The sequence below is a fragment of the Takifugu flavidus genome, chromosome 16 (genome assembly GCF_003711565.1).
Source record: "Takifugu flavidus isolate HTHZ2018 chromosome 16, ASM371156v2, whole genome shotgun sequence".
Taxonomy (NCBI): Eukaryota; Metazoa; Chordata; class Actinopteri; order Tetraodontiformes; family Tetraodontidae; genus Takifugu; species Takifugu flavidus.
In genome coordinates this window covers 2,498,707-2,518,068 of record NC_079535.1, presented here as the reverse complement: position 1 = coordinate 2,518,068, position 19,362 = coordinate 2,498,707, and the positions used below count along the sequence as shown (strand labels likewise).

The window sequence follows — 19,362 nt, the reverse complement described above, 5'->3', positions numbered from 1 at the left end:
GTCTTTAAGGGAAGAATGTGTGGCAGAGCCTTTAGCTATTAAGTACTCTCCATGGAATCACACCGAGCATCAAACCTTCCTCTGTAATAAAGGTTATAGTCAAGAATTTTATTGCTCCGCTAGTGATGGTGGTAAGAGCAGAATCAGCTAACCTTTAGCTATCACTTATCCAGGCTGTTATCCTGCCAGGCTGAGAGCAATAGCATGATCTGCTGGACAAATTTAACCTCTCCTCTCCTCTCCTCCTCTCCTCTCTCTCCTCTCCTCTCCTCTCCTCTCCTCTCCCCTCCCCTCCCCTCCCCTCCCCTCCCCTCCTCTCCTCTCTCCTCTCCTCTCCTCTCCTCTCCTCTGCCCCCCCCTTCCCCCCCCACACACACACAGTGGCTTGAATTGCATACATCATACATGTTCTCCTCTTTCTGTCCCTTGAGTGTCTAACAAGCACCATTAGACATCACTACAAAACTGCTTTGTGATTACAGCGGAAGAATCCAAAACATTTAACTAGTTTTTATTGTATTAAACAATCACTAAGTATATCAGGGGAAAGAAATGACATTTAAAGATCCTTCAGCAGGACAGGTACCAAATAAAGTGTCAAACAAAATGGCTCTGTGATGGAGAAGTTCCTCTGAAATTTATATCCAAGTAGGCTGGCACACTTCATAACTGCATAATATCCACACACAACACCAGCCAGTTTGTCTAAAATCCCATCTGCTAATCCTACAACATCTCACAAGTGCCTGTTGTGTCAGAACCGCACCAATAACATGGCTGGGAGACTGATAATAATGAAGAATGAAGCCATGAGGAAGAAATGGAAGGGGAAGAAGGAAACAAAAACAACAACGATCACTAAGTGCAGGGTTTTAAAGTGTCGACGATGATGAAGCAGAATGTTTGGTTGCCAGGTAACAGCTACAGCTCCATAGCTGAGGTTTTAACTTGCTGGCCGACGCTTTTGACCGCTTGAAGGCTGTTCAGGAAACATACACGGCCCTTGTGCTGCTGAACCACACACGCGTGCCATTTAAAGTGAAGCAGAAAGACTTTGGTCTGGCCTGTCACACCTCAGCTGCCACTCTGGGTTCATCCATCCAAATTCATTACTCCAGGTGAGGAACTGGAACCTTCTTTTAGTCCTTACATACATACGCTCTCCATGGGTTTTGCTGTGGTTATCACAGTCGTAGTTCTGAGCACCACGCATGAACAACAGCGAATCAAGCGAAAATCGCTGATTTTTTGACCTCCCGGGGGCACCAGAGATCTTGTTTTCACTGAAACCAAAGATCTGTGATCCTTGGGGAATAGCACAACGCGACAGACACACTTTTGTGAATGGCGTAACCGCCTCATTTGATTTACTGGTACCGATATACTGAAAATACGATTTAAACTATATTCTATAATATTCTCAGCATGTTGGAGTCTGAAGTATGCACAGAACAATCTCAGCAGAGGCCTCACCGCCATCTTATGGCGAGGAACGTAGCGACCGCTGCTCTGTCTCTCCTGCCTTTTCCCTTCTTATCTCACTGGAACATGTTTGCGGCCTGTTTTTCTTTTTTCAAGTGCGCTCTGCTGTGAATGGGAGTTCCAACTCCAACAGTGTCTGTTCAGACAGAGGAAGACTTTTTAAAGGCAAATATCGAGTCGTAGGGGAGCAGCACATCCAGGCTGAACTCGCTGGATGACTCGCTGCATGTGGATAAACACACAAGGAGCAGAAAGGTCCAGAAGCTGTGGGTGGAACTTTTGTTGTGGATTTTCTTGGTTTCAGATCTGGTCCATCCAATATTTTGTAGTTGCAGGTGTTGAGTCGTACGTGTGTGGACACAATGAAGGTAATTTCACTGCTTCAGATGGAGATGTTCGACAATTTTTTTTTCTTAAACCAAATATGAGCATTCACTGATACCACTAGTACTTTTAAGGTGTGTGTGTGTGTGTGTGTGTGTTGGGGGGGGTTCTACGTCTTTGTGGCATTTGTATTTTGCCTTGTCACTGTGCAGTTTTTTGAAACTTGAATCATCAGCCACCAACATTGTCACTAGCAAACAAACATGTCGGTGCAGCGAAAGTTTCAAAACCACAGTGACGTCATACAAATGACAGAAAATGCCAAATATCGGCTGATATCTAAGAAGATAAAACAACTACTCTTCACAACACCTTAAGAGTTTGCATGGATGGATCCCCACATTAGCCACGTTTTAGCAACGGGAGCAGCCGTGTTTATGTGCGCAGTGTGCGATGTTTGTGAGACGATGATTCACCGTGGTGTCACGTAGTAAACTGATAAAGGGCCGATACCAGGTACCCACATTTAGAAAACACATGTAAAAATCTGTCTGTCGCCTGCCTGCCTGCCTGCCTGCCTGCTGCCTGCCTGCCTGCCTGCCTGTCTGTCTGTCTGTCTGTCTGTCTAGGGAAGCCATCAGCTTATAGCTGTACGCTGACCTGCTGACCCTGTTGACCCACTCTACTCTTATACCAGCAGCTTGTACTATTAATGTCTCTCTAAACGCTCTAACCTGTTTCTCTCCTCTCCTCTCCTCTCTCCTCTTCTCTCTTTTTCTCCCTCCTCTCCTCTCTCCTCTCCTCTCCTCTCCTCTCCTCTCCTCTCCTCTCCTCTCCTCTCCTCTCCTCTCCTCTCCTCTCCTCTCCTCTCCTCTCCTCTCTCTCTACCCAGCCCCCCCATCAGCAGGAGGGTTCCCCTACATGAGCCTGGTCCTGCTCAAGGTTTCTTCCTGTTAAAGGGGAGTTTTTCCTTGCCACTGTCTCTTGTTGGGGGTCAGGCCCTGGGATTCTGGAACGCACCTAGAAACAATTTTGATTGTAAAAGATGCTATATAAATCAAGATTAATTGATTGATTGGTTGATGACCCCCCCCCCCCCCCCCATGGTCCTGCTCCAGGTTTCTCCATTCTTCATCTTGTTGCTGAAAACTGCTTGCTAGGGTTTCTAACAGCCAGTCTTGGTTCTGACAGAAGCTACATGAATAAAATCAAACTCAATTAAATTGAATTTCATTACATCCTGTCCTGGTATCTCACTTTGATGTCACTCTCAATCTCTGTTACATAATGAGAAATCTACATCACCATGGGAACAACCCCCCCAACAAACCCCCACCAGCATCAATGTCATAGCTGTAACCTTCCCTTAATAACCGTAATAATGATGATAAATAATACAAACAGTCTCAGCAGTTTGGCTCCGGGCCGACGGATAGAAACAAAAGCCAGATTGAGGCACCTGAAAAACTGACATCAGCGATCAAATCAACGGCTTCCACTGTAATGCAGCTCCCTGTGGGCATGGTGCAGCGGTGTTTTGCCAGATGTTCCGAGATCGGCTTTGCTCCATCGTGACGTGCCGTCGTACGATTCAAAAAGTGCCTGATTGATGTAGCTGGATGTTATGACATAAGCCCTCTTGGCTAACGTCTTGCCAGATGAAAGACTTGGCAGAGTTTCCCCGCCGGATGGCGTTAATCTGAATGGTGTCGAGTGGAAAAAATAAAATAAAATAGATTTAAAGACGAATCAGCGTGAGAAAAAATAGAATAAAAGCAAGAAATTCCATGTGGACGCACCCCAATATCAAGCAGACCTTGGTGGTAGCAGACCACAAATGTTACTCAGGGTGTTTCAAGACCACAACAGAACTCAAGGTTTTGCCCGACCTCCAAATATCCGACTCTGATTAGAAGTGACACTGCTGAACAGAGACTCCAGCTTCTTTTCAACAACACCCTGACCCAACGCAAAGGGCGCCGTCAACCACAAACCTTAAATGTTACCATGTTTTTGCCTCCTGACTGGTCAGAACAGCTTTTGGCAACAGGGTCAGTTTGGCTTTTTGTGGAATTGGAGTTGCTCTTTGTGCATTCAGGAGATACGTCAAGCTGGAGCTCCACTGATAGCACGGAAAGATAGCAACAATGACCTCACCGAGATCCAGGACTGATTAATGTCAACAATGAAAGGTTATTTTAAATATTGCGCCACTGCACAGGGACATAATGTGGAACAACATTGACATTCATCATCATAGCTCCATTAGATGATTCTAAGTTAACCAATGGGGACAGTAATGTGTTCCATTACAGTTTTTCTCAATCACTTTGGTACATTTTTCCAATCATTCTTGCAATTTGCAGAAGATCAAGTGCATTTCTCAAAACAGTTTGAACAAATAGCAAAACACCGTGGATCACCTGCAAAAGCCAGTCTCTTGCTCAAAATCCTTAGTCCATCCTTCAAAAGCAAGTTTTTGTGTCAATATACTTGTCAGTGCCATCAGAATGTTTAATCATTGTGTCATTGTGTACGGATAAGACAGTCAAATTCATTAGTCATGTTGGCAATTGAATAGTGCACTTTGAAGTCCTATGTGGGAAATAGAAATGTCAACCAAAACAAATTTGAGGAAGACACAATGGCATTGTATAGAGCATCAGTGGAATAGGCTACTGTAATTTTGTATGGGGCATTACTGTATTGACATGTAAATACAGTAAACTCCATGTAATTCAGCACATACTGTTAGATTACACACCTGTTCTCTCTGCGGAAAGTTTGAATAATTGAGGACACAGTTGTTCTGCCAACATTTGGCTGCACCCTTCTCCCCGCTTCAGCCATAGTCAGCCCATGATTCAAAACATGGTCTACAAGTGTTGCTCTGATTTCATCAGGAACACGCATGTGTCCGCCTCTTCTGCCTCTTCCTCTTCCTACTCCTCCACCACGCAGCCTCACCCCTCTTCCTCTCCTTCTTCTTGGCTGTTGTCCTTCCATTGTCAGACATTGTAACTTTCTATTGTGCTCTGGTTACCTATATACTCCCCAGTAGATTGTTCATGAGATGCTCCCTTGAGCTCATTCAGAAAACTGTCGATCATTGGTTGATCAACTCTTTTTCATTAGAGAAAGTCTAGATTCACCTGGGAGGAATTTACCGATTTAGATCATATTTACAGACAAATGTCTTATGGAAATGTATATATGCTTGACATGTTATGATGGCTTGGTAAATCATTTTGCATGTGAAGACTTATATGATGAACTATAGCCTAAATGTTTTGGGGAAAGAGACTATTTGATAGATTCCTATAACAAAGCATTTTGATTAGCATGACAAAAGCAATTGATAATGTACGAAAAAACTGAGAATTGTACACAATCATTTGTATGGATGGACAAAAGCATTTGCAATTTGTTCAATGCAATGAGAAACTGCCTTTTTCATCTGCACAAATGGCATGATGATGTGACAATTGAACAAGAACTTTTGAGAATTTCAATTCTGATGTGAGAAATGTACCAAACCAATTGAGAAAAACTGTAATAGCAAAACATCCAAATTGCCCTGTTTTGAACTCCTGGATGTGTGACACTGGGTCTGTTGATGAATTCTGAAATAAATAAATCGGAAGCTTGCCTGTTATTAAGCTTTTGTTCATGTTGACATTTCATTTACGGAGAAATGGAAAACACCTTTAGATTTACATCATCTAACCTGCATCGCCTCCACGGCTAATTATTAACACACCGCAATACATTAGCTTTAAAATAAACGTGAGTTCATGTTATGCCACAACTCTGATGAACGATTACTTGAAGACTAATAAAGATACCGTGAGCAGACGCTACATTATCCTTTTACTGCCATCTATGATCAGTCAGTGAACCGGGCCGGGATGGTACCTGTAAATGTCTCGAGCCATGCCGAAGTCTCCGATTTTGGCCACGCGTCCCGCTCCTTTGCAAGTCAACAAGCAGTTCCGAGCTGCAATGTCCCTGAAACAGGCGAGGAGAGAGGGTGAGGTCAGCGCATGCCCTCGCTGCACACACTGGCAACATGCAGACATATTAATAAAATCCAACAACAATCTCGCACCGAGGTTTGGGAGTTGTGTATGAAATGGGGCACCATTTATTGGCTGTGAAGGTTAGCGTAACCGAGCTGGTTGCGGGAAGCTGGTAAAATAAAACCCTCTTTATTGCTGCCGACTGAAAATCTCCACAGGATGTGCAGTTAGGGGAGTAAATTTACTTTTGATTTTGTCTGGAGTTGATTATTCTCTCAGAAGAGTTGTGGCAGCACGCCGTGCCGCTGTCCGATTGACAAGAAATACATCACCTCTGGCACCGGCTGGTGCTCTCAGCACTGAAAACAAGTACGCATCAGTGTCAACGGAACAACCAGAAATACCGTCCTGTGACAGCGTACTCAAACTGGATCATGACGAGGGCCAGGGGTGAAACCGAAAGGTGGATGTGCACAGCAAAGTTGGTTCTGACTGACGTTAATGGAGTGAAGGGTTACAGAATGCACAACTGGCCCACTGCCAGAAGTGTTCAACTTATCATGTTATGGTACTACTTCAAGTCTGATGTTAAATAATTCAGTGTGAAAAGAAGATCGGCGTTGTGTCTGGAACCTTCTCAGTCGAGCCATAAAAGATTTAGCGCTTCGCTCGTGTCCAATTTGAACTGCAGCAGCTAAAGCAGAGTGTGATAAACTGATTTATCAAACCCAAAAGCTAGTGCAACGCTGGAAATTGGGGGAAAGGCAGCAGAGACATGTCAAGTGAAACAACCGTGGCTCATCTCTTTGTCTCCAGATCCGTTTTGACAAAAACAGAAGATGAATGATCGTGCGCACACATGCGCCGCTGTAGTTTAATCCAAGCCGGTCCTGTTAAACATCTAACAGATTTGCTAATATGCTAATAGAAATGACTCGCCGTTGATTTCACTTAAGCCGCTAATTCGTAGCAGCGTTCTGATTTTCAGAATGGGGTTTAGAGGAAAGAAATGGTGTGCACGCAATAATGGTACATAGTTACTAAAAAAAAAAGGCTTAGGGGGTCGTCTAATCATTAGGTGAACATCTTAGCTATGCTGCTATAGGCCGAGGCTACTGGGGTCCAGAAACATGATCACCTGACAGGCCTCTGTTACCCTGCTGGGTCATGGTTTCCTCTCCTCTCCTCTCCTCTCCTCTCTCTCCTCTCCTCTCCTCTCCTCCTCCTCTCCTCTCCTCTCCTCTCCTCTCCTCTCCTCTCCTCTTCCTTCCTCTCCTCTCCTCTCCTCTCCTCCTCCTCTCCTCTCCTCCTCCTCTCCTCTCCTCTCCTCTCCTCTCCTCTCCTCTCCTCTCCTCTTCCTTCCTCTCCTCTCTCCTCTCCTCTCTCCTCTCCTCTCCTCTCCTCTCCTCTCCTCTCCTCTCCTCTCCTCTCCTCTCCTCTCCTCTCCTCTCCTCCGCCTCATCAAGTCGACTAGTAATGCTATTTCCTGTGTAGTTTTTCTGCCCCCCCCTTCTGTATCCATTTACAGGTATCGCCGCCTTCAGAGCTGTATACTGACCTCCGACCCCGCTGACCCACTCAACCAGCAGCTTATTCAATTCAATTTAATTCAATATAATGTATTTTGTATGTATTTCTATGCTCTATACCTCTCCTCTCCTCTCATCTCCTCTCCTCTCCTCTCCTCTCCTCTCCTCTCCTCTCCTCTCCTCTCCTCTCCTCTCCTCTCCTCTACCTCCCCTCCCTCCCCTTCTCTCTACCTCTCCTCTCAAAAACAAAAATGCAACAAATGAAATGTAAAACAGCTTTGAATTTCCAAATGTGCACTGTATGTAAGCGAAGGAGGATCTGGAGACCAGTCGTCCATTAAGCAGACCGATGGGGCTCCTGTCTGACACCCGGCATTTGGCGTCCCCCCAGGAGACACGTGGAGGAAAGAGAGATGCGCTTTCATAGCGTTAATGTAACTCCAGTTTCTCCATGGCTGCCAATGAAGGTGACGTATGTAGGACAGAATGAGGAGAATCTGGAGCCACGCTCTGCTGTTCACCAGCTGTTCTATATGGGAGCACGGAATTCTGCTAGCTTGTGCCTTGCTAGAGACCATAAAAAAAGCCAAGCCGGCCGCCCCATCTGCCTGCTCCGATGCTAAACTCAGCGTTTGTCCTCTCTGCTATTGCTGGAAACCCAGACAGCATGCAGAGTCCATATGTTGCTCTCAGACCTTGTGACCAGCCCATAATGTGGAGTTTAAGTCAACAGATGAATGTGGCGAGCCCTGTGACTTGAATCTGTACATTTCCCCGTGTGTACATGGTGAACCATATGTACTGTTTGGTGTTTGTTTTCCCCAGTTGCTGATGTTTTCCACAGATGATCGCACTCTAATTAGTTTTTTAGAGTCATTGTGATGTGAATGGTAATCAGAAATCCGCCTGAGTGCTCTGTCAGTGACAATATTCGCTCCAGCAAAAAGTACTGGATGAGCAAGTTTAGGATTCGTTGCTTTTAGGGGAGAAATATTGCTAAACGTGTGCTTTCTCTCAAGGCCAGTGTGGGTGTGTATGCAGAATGTGTCCATCTGGTGAATCACCTGTGTATAAACTGGTTCTCTTCCAGGTACTGGCAACCCTTTGCGATGTCCCGAGCTATGTTGAGAAGGTCCACCATCGTCAGGCTGGAAGGGTGCTCCTAATCACAGAGGCGCAGAAGCCAATGCTAGCGACAACATCGGAGGCAAGACTGTTTTGCACAAATCTAGATGAAGGTCTCACCGGGCGCGGTCTGGTCTCCCTCATGAAGGTTTTGAGGTCTCCTCCGGTCATCAGTTCCAGCAGGATAAACCTGGGCATAGCCTGCAGGCTGACTCCGACGCATCTCACAATGTTCTGGTGACTAAATTTACTACAAGAACAGAAGTGCAGGAGGAAAATTGGTCGTCTTAAGCAAATTACATAATGCTCCATTACGTGAACGCTTGCCAGAAAGTAACCGGAGTATTAGGTAACTGAAGGGTGAACAATTGTCTTTTCAGGTCCATTTTTTTTCTGCACAGGCTCAAAGAGCTGCGTGGAGAATGAAGGGGTGAGTTCGGAGTGATCCTTTCCTGTAAACGCGTCTCACCTGATGATTAAAGCCTCCATGAGGAAGTCCAGCTCATCCTGCTCAGAGCAAACCTCAGGAAGCGTCTGTCGCACAAGACAAAGAAAGCAAACCGACGCTCAGCATTTATTCTGAAGTCGAGCGCGGTGGGAGCGCGGGACAGGGACAGACCTTGACCGCCACTTGCAGCGGGCTGGGTTCCCCTGGTATTCCCACTGCCAGTCCTTCATAGACTTCCCCGAAAGCACCGTGGCCCAGACCCCTGGAAGCACACGAGGCAGCTCTCATTCATTACATTCGTGCTTGAACTGGAAGGCATAAGTGGGAAACACTAAAATATCAAAAGAATTCTACTCAACAGAGCCGGATCAATGGAAAATAATTTGGATTTGATTGGGAAAAGTGATTACTGTGGCATTTTGATTAAATTGTCTGGGCTTTCTGACTCACCCCCACCAAAATACTTGAGACACTGCTGCTCATGTCAGCATGTAAAAGTCAGTGAATTCGTTTTCTTTTTAAATGCTCCTTTAGCAGCTATTTCACTGCTAATTCATAAAGCTGCACAACTGGAGAGGCTGGTAAATATTCATCAGCCCACACCACGGAATTTATCTCAAAGATTAAGACGCGGAATGATAAACCGTTGAACCATAAACACGCGAAAGATGCATTAAAAATTGAAACGAGCCAAGAAAAAAAGGAGAAAAAAACAATTTCTCAGCCACTGGGATCAACGCATCGCACACACTGGAAGACGTCACACTTTAATATTTCAGGCTTTACTGAAAAGGCTCATATTCCGATGATTCCCCCTTTTCTTTATAGTTATAGCCAATGCTGCATATCAGATGTAGCGATAATGCCCGTGGAGTCTGCTCGTTACTTTTAAGGACCTCGCGATGCTATCGTGAGACAATCCGCTCTTACCTGGTGAGGGAGATGTTCCGACGGGGGACTTCTTTCAGGTCGTTTACTGATGCCGTCTTGCCAGCGAAGCAATAGTTGGGGTTGTAGTCGGTCATGATGGTGGAGGCCCGCAGCTTACTGAGCTTGCAGTCCGGGCTCTGAAGCTCCAGCTGGATGGACTGCAGCTCCGTATGCTTCCGCCGGTACACTGTAAATGCAAAAGAATGGAGAAAAAACAAAACAAAAGCGGAAATTCATCTGTCTGCTGAGAATTCCACAATTTCAAAACAAAACAAGACCTTTACCCCATCTTCCTCCTTAGTTATTTCTCCTAAGATCTACCACTTACACAACAGCATTTTTAAAAATAAATAGAATTCCTTTGTGGCCGTGAAACATTTATTCCTTTCTATTTGATGCTGGATTTGTAAACCTAAAATATTCACGCAGAGTTGCCGAACTAAACCCTTGATGCATGCAGAATGCTGACTTTGGACCTGTCTTCACAGCAAATATAAAGCAGTAGACCTGCCCGTAGCAATCAGCAAAAACATTATCAACTCCTGTTTAATTTTGGCGGCCAAAACAGCCCTGACCCACCGAGTGATGTTACCACTTGACCCCTGGCACCAGGACGTTGGCAGGTCCTCTAAGTCCCGTAAAATCCGTCCCTGGAACAGAGGTGTTTGTCTAACACACAGATTTGTAATTTGGGGCGTATTGAAGGCCAAATAAACACTTCAAGTGTGTTGTTGTGCTCTTAACCCATTTCTGAACCATTTTTGCTGTGTGCGCGGTGCATTATCCTGCCAAAAGAGGCAAACACAAAGACTCTTTCATGAAGATCATCACAACCTGTGAAAAAGCTAAGGGTGGTGGTTGGTTGGTGTGTTCTCAATAGCAGGACCATTTTTTCCTATCAAAGAAGTCCCCAAACCATCACACTGCCTGTGCTTCCTCCCATAATGCACCCTGGTGCCATGCTTTCCCCAGGTAGGCCATGCACATGCACTTGGCCATCCACGTGATCTCAAAGAAAACACGATTCATCCAGCCAGGCCATCTTCTTCCATTGCTCAGTGGTCCAGTTCTGATGCTCTTCTACCTATTTTTTTGGCACTTTTGCAGTGGGCGGGGGTCAGCATGATCTCATTTAGCAATTTGAGCTGCACTAGCACAAGCTTTTGTTCCCCATTTGACCCTGGTTCCGCTTAGTCACTGTTCCCTTCTTTGATCATTTTGCCAGATTCCGACCCCTCCAGGTCATCAATGCCCCACAAGAGCTGCAGTTTTGGAACGGAGTCCACCCAGTCTGACAGCTCCTGTCAAACTGGTTCACACCGTTTGCCTATTTTCCCTTCATCTAAAACCTCAGCTATGACAACACCTTATTGTTTGGTTGCCTAATATGTCACAGACGTAAACACTCTGATCATCACCAATCAGGGGTCATAATGTTGTGCCCGGTTGGATATGATCCACAGAGAATTTATTCATACCAATTTTTGACTCATCAAGGAAGACATTAGTCACAAGCAAAACATTTATGTGTTTCTACACGCACGAGGAGTTATTCACTGTCTGAAGCCAGCGTGTTGTCAGCTGCCAGCTAAGCAGCCATCCATCATGACCGCGTTTCATTCATCGCAGCGGCGCTGTCTCCGTTCCTTTGCCTCCACCTTGTCTGCGTGGGCGCCGGGGTATACGGCTATGTATGGATGCATTGTTATAATAAGTGAGGGAGAAGGGGAGTGAGTGTGGGTGGGCGGAGGAGGAGATGATGGCTCAATGAGTGCATATGTCTGGCTGTAATGGCCTGAGAGCAGATTGATGCCTGCAGTGGCTGTGAGGTTACCTGCCTGTTCCCACCACAGCCTGCAAAAAAATCCATCAGCTGAACCGAACATCGGAAAAGTGCATCAGAGGACGACTAAGAAACTGCTGTGAAAACAGACCAAGAGATGCTGGTCATGTGGAAATATCCTGAAAACGAATACACAATTTCAAGCATTCTCAGCTACTTGTGTATTTGTTTTGGAATCTACGGCAGCGGATATTTCCACATATGAAGATAGAGAAGAGGAATATTTGGTTCGTTTGCATCATGCCATGACCTCTACTTAGCCTCTGATGAGGAACTACACTCGCCGCCCCCTTTATTAGGCACCAGTTTAATTATTTCTTGCACAAAGAGCTAATCAGCCAATCACATCATCGACTCAATGTATGGAGGCATGCGGGCGTGGTCAAGACAACTTGCTGAAGTTTGTATGACTCAACCCTTTAGAGTGGAGTCATTAAAATAATATGAACAGGAAATGCTTTAGAGAGACAGGTGTCCCTGAATCCGATCCGTACTTACTGATCATGACTCCGGACACAGCCAGCAACAGCGCGGCGATGAGGGCCGAAGTCCCGACAGACAGACCCAGAGCCAGGTGGGAGAGAGCCGGCTGGTGAGGCAAGAGGGTCACCTCTACGAGACAGGAGGAAACAACGTCGTTCCACACTTGTTAACTTCCCCTGTGGAAGTATTTACATTCACTTTGCCCTTCTGATCCCCAACTTAATTAATGATGTGAAAGCAATGACACAACGACGCACAAGACTGCAGCAACGGCCGCTGCATCCCAATTCCAGTTCGGCTGCGAGGGGAGGGCTCACTTCGCCTGTCTCAGCTATGGAAGAATCGCACATCACAGGAGAAACCATATTGAGATCGTGACCTTTCACGACCGACTGAGCGTCACGGAGTTATCGGCTGCTTGTCTTTACAAAGAGTAGACGTGCAAATCGCAGGGCAAGGAGACCCTCCAGGTCACTGAGATACCATTGAGATGGTAATAGCCCCGCTAGTTTGCTTCAAATTACAAAATGACTTTCTGCCACATGAATTTATTTTCAGATCGGCGTACATGTTCGCTAACGTTGTTCAACCCAGATTACAAAACGCAATTACGGAGGCTATTCCAGGCTCGCTGTGGTTTGTGGGTTTTTCTCTGTTACTGTTTAACCCAGGATGTGACCTACCGGTTAATACAATGATATCCGACGTATTATCGCAGTAGCTGTTGATACGGGAGGATAGTCAGGAAACAAAGATAAAGACTGAATAAAGCACAGATCCTTCTCATCCTAACAACTTTTTCTTTGAGCAGATACATGAACTTATGCTGTGTCTCGATGTAGGCACTCAATGTGTCCCACAATGCATTGGGAAAAGTGGCACGCGAGAACATGCAGTTAGTAGTTCACTCAAGCCAACTGCCTATGAAGGGAGCAGTGAATAGGGAAGGAGGGTAGGACGCAGCCAACATCTCCTTTTAACATGTTTACAGGTTAAAAGAAAATGGGGAAAATATGGATTGATTTGATGTTAGAAAGTATGCGTGTGAAGGTGCCGTGCAGCTGCTCCTGACCTGTGGCGTTGATGCAGGAGACTCTGTCCGGCGCCAGGATCAGGTCTTCGTCACAGTAGCAGACGATGAGGTCCTTGACATCATAGCATTCCCCACTCTCACAGTGGCTGCAGTTCTGCACAGGCCCTATGATCACCTCGCCATCCCCCTCCATGCCTGTATACACATGCACACATGCAGATGGAGAGAGAGATTTGGACCGTTTACCTTCCCACACTCCACTGATCAAACCAGATAGAACCAGAGCCAGAACGTCAGAACGTCAGAACGTCGAACCAGAAGTTTGCATTTGCTGGATGCAGCCTCCAACGTGGATTTGCTCTTTTTACCTGCATACTGACCATTTTGTTAGTCATGACACACTCTTGAGAATTGTCATCGTCCAAAAGTTACAACATTAAAAGGCGACAGTGGAATATTGCTTTTATTTTTCAGTTTTTCCCCCTCTCTCCCCCTGGTCTAAGAGAGCCGTGCACGTTGTGTCATATTGTCATAAATCACATTAAATGCCAATTTTTATGCCTCACTGCATGCCTAGTGGAGTCACGGTGTGCATTTGTGTTGATTGTTCACTCAAAACCTCTTCATGAACTGCACCCAGCATCCATGTCCGCCAACCAAATATTAGCCTCACATTCAGAATATGAGAAGCAAATTCAAAACATTAACTTATGGGTTTGAACCGAAACATCCACTCTGATCTTGGCTCCGTCTGCATGGTTCTAGGTCATCCTGCAGAGTTTAGATGCTCGGACTGTCATCCGGTACCAATTTATTACAGGCTCTGCAGAAATTGGATGTTCTGAAAAAGTGCAACCCTCTCACAGCAATGACTCAAAATTCTGCTATTTATAGCACGCTTGCCAATCCATCACAGCGTGCACTGTGACAGCGTTATCGCTCTGTTATTAAATGTTCGAGGGATTGTCAAAGATTAATGTTAAAAGCTCATGTTGACAGTGACACTGTTAAACTAATCAGGAACTGAAAGCACAACAAAAGTTAATTCTGGAAAAGAACGAATTTGGGCCAAAACTGTCCAAGGGGGCATCGCGAGCTGAGTCTGTGGAAGTAGGACGCCTTTAGAGCACCGCCGAAGTACCTTTGAGCAAAGCACCGAACCCCACAAATGCTCTAATAGGCTCCACAATGAGCGGGTGACTTCGAAAGGGATGAAGCAGTCAGGAAAAATAAAGCAAATTGACGAAAATTCCAAGAAAATCACTGGCGCATAAACCCAATGGCGAGTATTTGCTGAAATATTTTACCTTGACTTTTCATCAGTACCATGTCACAGATACTTTATATTAACAGCTTTAACCTTCTGACATGTAAAAGTGACTAAAGCATATAAAGCTACATTCGTTTGCTGATTGATACCAATGATTTATTCTTATTGTGAACCCCTGTGGAGCGTTTCTGAGCTGAAAAGGAAAACAAAGATTTGATGTGAAGGTCTCAGAGGACGGCTGAGTTCCTCTCATTGAGAGACAGAGCTGAGGAGCAGACGTTAGGGGCAGAGGTTTCATTCATCTACTGATGAAACTAGCGTGTGTTCAATCAACAGCACAAACTACTAAGTGCCGAACCTTTTCAGCAGAATTATGGGGTTAAAACACCTCAGCCGCCGTTGGAAAAAGCATCTTTTTTTCCAGCCAATCTGGGGTCTTTTTCTTCCAAAGGCTCTGAAGTGAGCTTGATGATGAGTTGAGGAGCGGGACTACCTCACACTGAATCTCCCCCATTAGAGCTCAATGGGACACAGAAATAAGATACAGGTGCTCTTTCTACCCTACCCTGATAAAAAAGATACAATTTTTCCACTTTCCTCCTTGTTTTTTTCTCCCCTGTCTATCGAGCCGAGCAGGAAGGACTCTTATTGATAATCAAAGTTATCGGAACAGGATTTTTATTTTTCTTAAACCAACTCTGTGCTCAAAAGGTCAGGAAGAATAAAACAGACACTGAGTTATTGAGCTGTTCACCCACTATATCTGAACTTTAATCAAATATGCCCCCCCCTACACACCCCCCTTCTGCCGCTGCATATTTGCTGCAGAGTTCCCCGCCATTCTTTCACCGTCAGGCCCATTTTACAAAGGCGAGATGAAATCCGTACGTGCTGTGAAAGCTGCAGCAAGTGCGCCACGTGGGTAACAACAAAAACTAATTTCAAATGTCAATATCAAATGCTGTTTTTCTCATTATACAGGAAAATACAAACACATTAACTCGATAAACGTATCCCATGGAGGATACACATTTTCTGAGCCCGATTACGCACTGGTGACAATCTTTTAATATTATTTTTTTCCCCACCCAGCCTTGATTCTTGTTGCATTACCTTTCAGTGGAACGGACAGAAAGGGCACTACTTCTGGGCTGAGGAAGGATGTGCCGTCATCGCCGTCGTGCTTGGGGTTGTTTTCTACGGAGGTGTTGCCACCTACGAGCAGATTTATAGACATTCATACAGGATTTACAACAGTTTATAATCTCAAATTTCATTGCAGGAGACTTTATGACATCTTTGGCTTTGTGACCCCCTCCGACATTTTTCCCCCCGCATATCCACGTTAAAAAAAGACACATTTTGATATAACCAAGAGTGACATTCAGCAGATTGTGGAGTTAGAGGGACACGACCGCTGCTTTTGAGCTATAACTCCATCCTATAACCTGTCGCATTCAGTATAAAACACACACACACACACACACACGCACATATTCAGCGAGAAGTGCATCTGGGTCACACCTGGCAGCTCAGCACTTTTAACTCATTAAACATTTTTCTCTGCATTTTGGTTGACAGAATTCTATTGAACTAACCTCTGTAGCCACCGCCGCCGCCCCCGGACAGACAGCCACCTCCGCCACCCCCGAAACCACCACGGGTCTGTGAAAAATGTTGACAGGCCTGGCCGCCCTGACCTCCCAACACCAGCGGTCTGCCGCCCTGACTGATGGGAGCGCTGTCATTCCAGCCTCCACCTCCACCTGTCACCAAACACAAGGCGCCATTAATACGATGGGACTTATGGCAGTTCCAGGTGTCCGGGAAAGAACGGCAGGAGTCAAGCTGTGGAAATATTGAGGAAGAGCATGTTGTGTATCGGGAAAGAAACTGCATACACACGCTCACACGCGCACGCACAGCATTTTCCTATTAGTGATAACAGCACTGGTTGAAGCAGAAACCACGTAAATCCCTTTGAAGAGACCTGGTAACAAGAGATTAAAGTTATAGCTAATAAAGTTGGAACTAATCCCCTTCTGTACTCGCTGACACAAGCCAATTATTCTTCCCTTCCCCCCTACACACATCCAGGGAGCCCGCACAATGCAAACGAACCACTCCGCTGAGTTCATTTTTCCACAAACAGAATTTCCTCCAAAGTAAAGACTAGGCTTTGTTAGGATTTAAAATTGAAAGGTTCTGTGATTTCTGGGCTTTTCATCAGTTGTGAATGCGCGATAAACAGACCGCTGAGGCAGAAAAGCACTTAAAAGACTCAGCATGCAGCTGCGTCCAACGGTGACAAAGACAGGTGTACAGCAGGACAGCACAGGGTTCTGACATTGTTTGTGGTGTAACAGGGTATCGTTCCCTAATATCTGATACTCAACGGTGCTCAACCCCATCATCGGCACACTGATGTAGGTTCAACCCCCACATGCTGAAGCTGCGACGTGCGTACCTGCAGCGTACGATTTCCCATTGCGTCCTTGTTGGCCTAATTCATAGTCCATATGCTCCAGCTGGGTTTCTGCCTGGCTGCTGTAGCCTCGGCCACCTCCCCCAGCAGCGATGATGAGAGGAACGTACGCACCATTCTCCACCTGGGTTGTTATTGATAATAGATTTGATTACTTGCCTAATTTAATGGCACGGTCCATGCCACTTCATTATAGGAGCCATTAGCTAGTTAGCTTAGCTCAGAGGGTAGATAAACAATGTAGAGCAACTGAGAAATGTTCATCTTATATATGAAAAAGAGACGTTCATAACTTGAGGGGGTGGAGAATCTTCTCAACACTAAAACTAAAATTGAGGTACTTAAAAATAAGGTTGTGTTTTCTTCACATTGGGCTCAATTGCATAGAGGCTTGATTGTGTCTCTCACTGAGTCGCTTAGGACAAAACTAAATTCTAAAATATAAATGTAAACATTCTGTATCGTATTCTGCACCCTGCTAAAACAGGTGGGGACATGCTTGGTGATGTTCCGCTCTTTCCTATTTGAATGTTCCCACAATAGCTTGAACCTAATTACAAAAGGTTTGAATTAGTAATTATAATTAAATACTGTGGCTCTACCAATTTGTGTCCACTTCTGACAGACCCAGAGGATGTGGGTGTGCCATGGTTTTAGCTTAGTACAATGTCATTGTTTTATTACTGATGGCAGCTACCAATATCATCTATCTTGACTGATGTGATGACAAAATGTCACCTTTCCAATAAGATACACACCATTTGGTTGTAGCCACAGAGACAGACAAAATAATAAAAAAGAAAAGATAGGCTGGAAACATCTGTATCGTCAGCTTTCAGCTGATAATGACACTGAAGCAGATAATGGGTGATGTATGGTGGCCTGCTTTGGAGAGGAATACAGAACGCTACAGTCCAGACAGGACATTTCGCTTTCAGGAAGAAATAAGCTTTTATAAACATTAGCATGAAGAGATTTGGAGCAGAATAAATGCAGAAATGTAGACATTTTATTTACTGCGGGCAGCCAAGAGAAACTGGAAATTACGGTTTATCAGATTTACCGGCCGTCCTTAAGTGCATCCAGTTCTTACCTTGAATACATAGGTGGCCCCTCCCCCTCCTCCTCCACCCCATTTCACTTGGGTTTTGTTCACCATCGGGCCGCTCTGTTCCTGGCAGATCTTATTCAGAATGTTGTTGGACTGCAGGAGAAAGATAAAAGTCAATTCAGGAATCACTGTTGCAACGGTGTTCGAGGCAATAAAGTGTCACTACAGTGAGCGAGAAGTGAACAGAAGAATCACAACTATCTAATCCCGACCATGGCGCAACAATTAGGCTAATGTATAGGTCACCTGTGCATTAAAGGGCAACTCACTCTACACACTCTAATCACACACTCATAGTGACAATTTCGAATCCTCCATCGACATGATATCCATTCTTAGGAAAACCAGGGTAACTTGATACGGGAGAAAACGCTGTGCAGACCCTGGAGAACAGGAAAAGCCCAGAAACAACAATTAAACCTTTGTGGTTCCTGATCGCTAGACCACTCAAAAATGTATTAAACCAAATGAACATTCAAAACAAATTTGCCTGAATGCGGCCGTGGGACCTGCAAAGATGAACTGCCTTTTAAGGGTCAAACCAAAAACCGCAATATTATTGTAACACGTCTAAATCTGTCCTGGACTCTGATGTCTGCATGTGCAGCTGATGAATCTAATTTACGAGCAGCTAATATGGGCTACGTGACACATCAGAGGGTGAGGGCTTAAATTTAGCAAAGTGGTGCTTGAAAAACCGCTTCGTCCCAAGGCTGCAAAGAGGCGGGTCTGGATCTGGTTACATAACCAGATCTAATGGTGCTTTTTTTGCTCTCTTAACACCCATTTTGCATTGTTCTATAGAAGTCAGAGAAGACGGGACTGTTGTTGCCTACATGACCCGTTTTCAGATATGGCAAATCACTGCATCTACTCTTTGCATCATCCTGGAGCAGGGGTTCACGCTCTTCCTCCCCTCATTCTGTCTGAACCTTGCTCAGATGCCTCCAGTCACTCATCCCTCATTTAGCCCCCTCATGCGTTATGAAACCAAGCACCGAGGGGCGGGACAGTTCTGAGTGTGACTGGCAGGTAAAGAGGGGTAAAATGCGGTGCACTCAAGATGTTCTGGGAAAGTCTTCCTCGCTCAGCGTGTTCTGTCGTTGCCTCCCCTTTGCTTTAAATTTGAGTTTGTGTCAGAGGGAGAGAGAAGACAAAGAATGTGCGCGCTGAGGGATCGGTGTGTTTGTGTGGAAGAGCGGTATTTGTCAAGATGGCGGGGCATCATTTCCCTTGCCAGAGCGAAGGCTAGGTGTGAAAAAGTGTTCCGAAGCACAAAT

The 19,362-nt window shown here is 45.3% G+C and overlaps 1 protein-coding gene across 2 annotated transcripts in view; it reads right to left on the bottom strand.

Annotated features, from left to right (window-relative positions):
- alk (ALK receptor tyrosine kinase) overlaps positions 1-19,362 on the bottom strand; it is a 264,817-nt gene that overhangs the window by 6,799 nt on the left and 238,656 nt on the right. For both annotated transcript variants that reach the window (XM_057058765.1, XM_057058766.1), the window contains exons 14-25: positions 18,065-18,175; positions 16,954-17,095; positions 16,085-16,252; positions 15,600-15,701; positions 13,256-13,411; positions 12,199-12,312; positions 9,858-10,044; positions 9,099-9,189; positions 8,949-9,013; positions 8,600-8,729; positions 8,419-8,516; positions 5,722-5,814 (exon numbers count right to left, since the gene is read on the bottom strand). In XM_057058765.1, the coding sequence (XP_056914745.1) occupies positions 5,722-5,814; positions 8,419-8,516; positions 8,600-8,729; positions 8,949-9,013; positions 9,099-9,189; positions 9,858-10,044; positions 12,199-12,312; positions 13,256-13,411; positions 15,600-15,701; positions 16,085-16,252; positions 16,954-17,095; positions 18,065-18,175 (1,457 nt within the window). The remainder of the gene's footprint in view (positions 1-5,721; positions 5,815-8,418; positions 8,517-8,599; positions 8,730-8,948; positions 9,014-9,098; positions 9,190-9,857; positions 10,045-12,198; positions 12,313-13,255; positions 13,412-15,599; positions 15,702-16,084; positions 16,253-16,953; positions 17,096-18,064; positions 18,176-19,362) is intronic.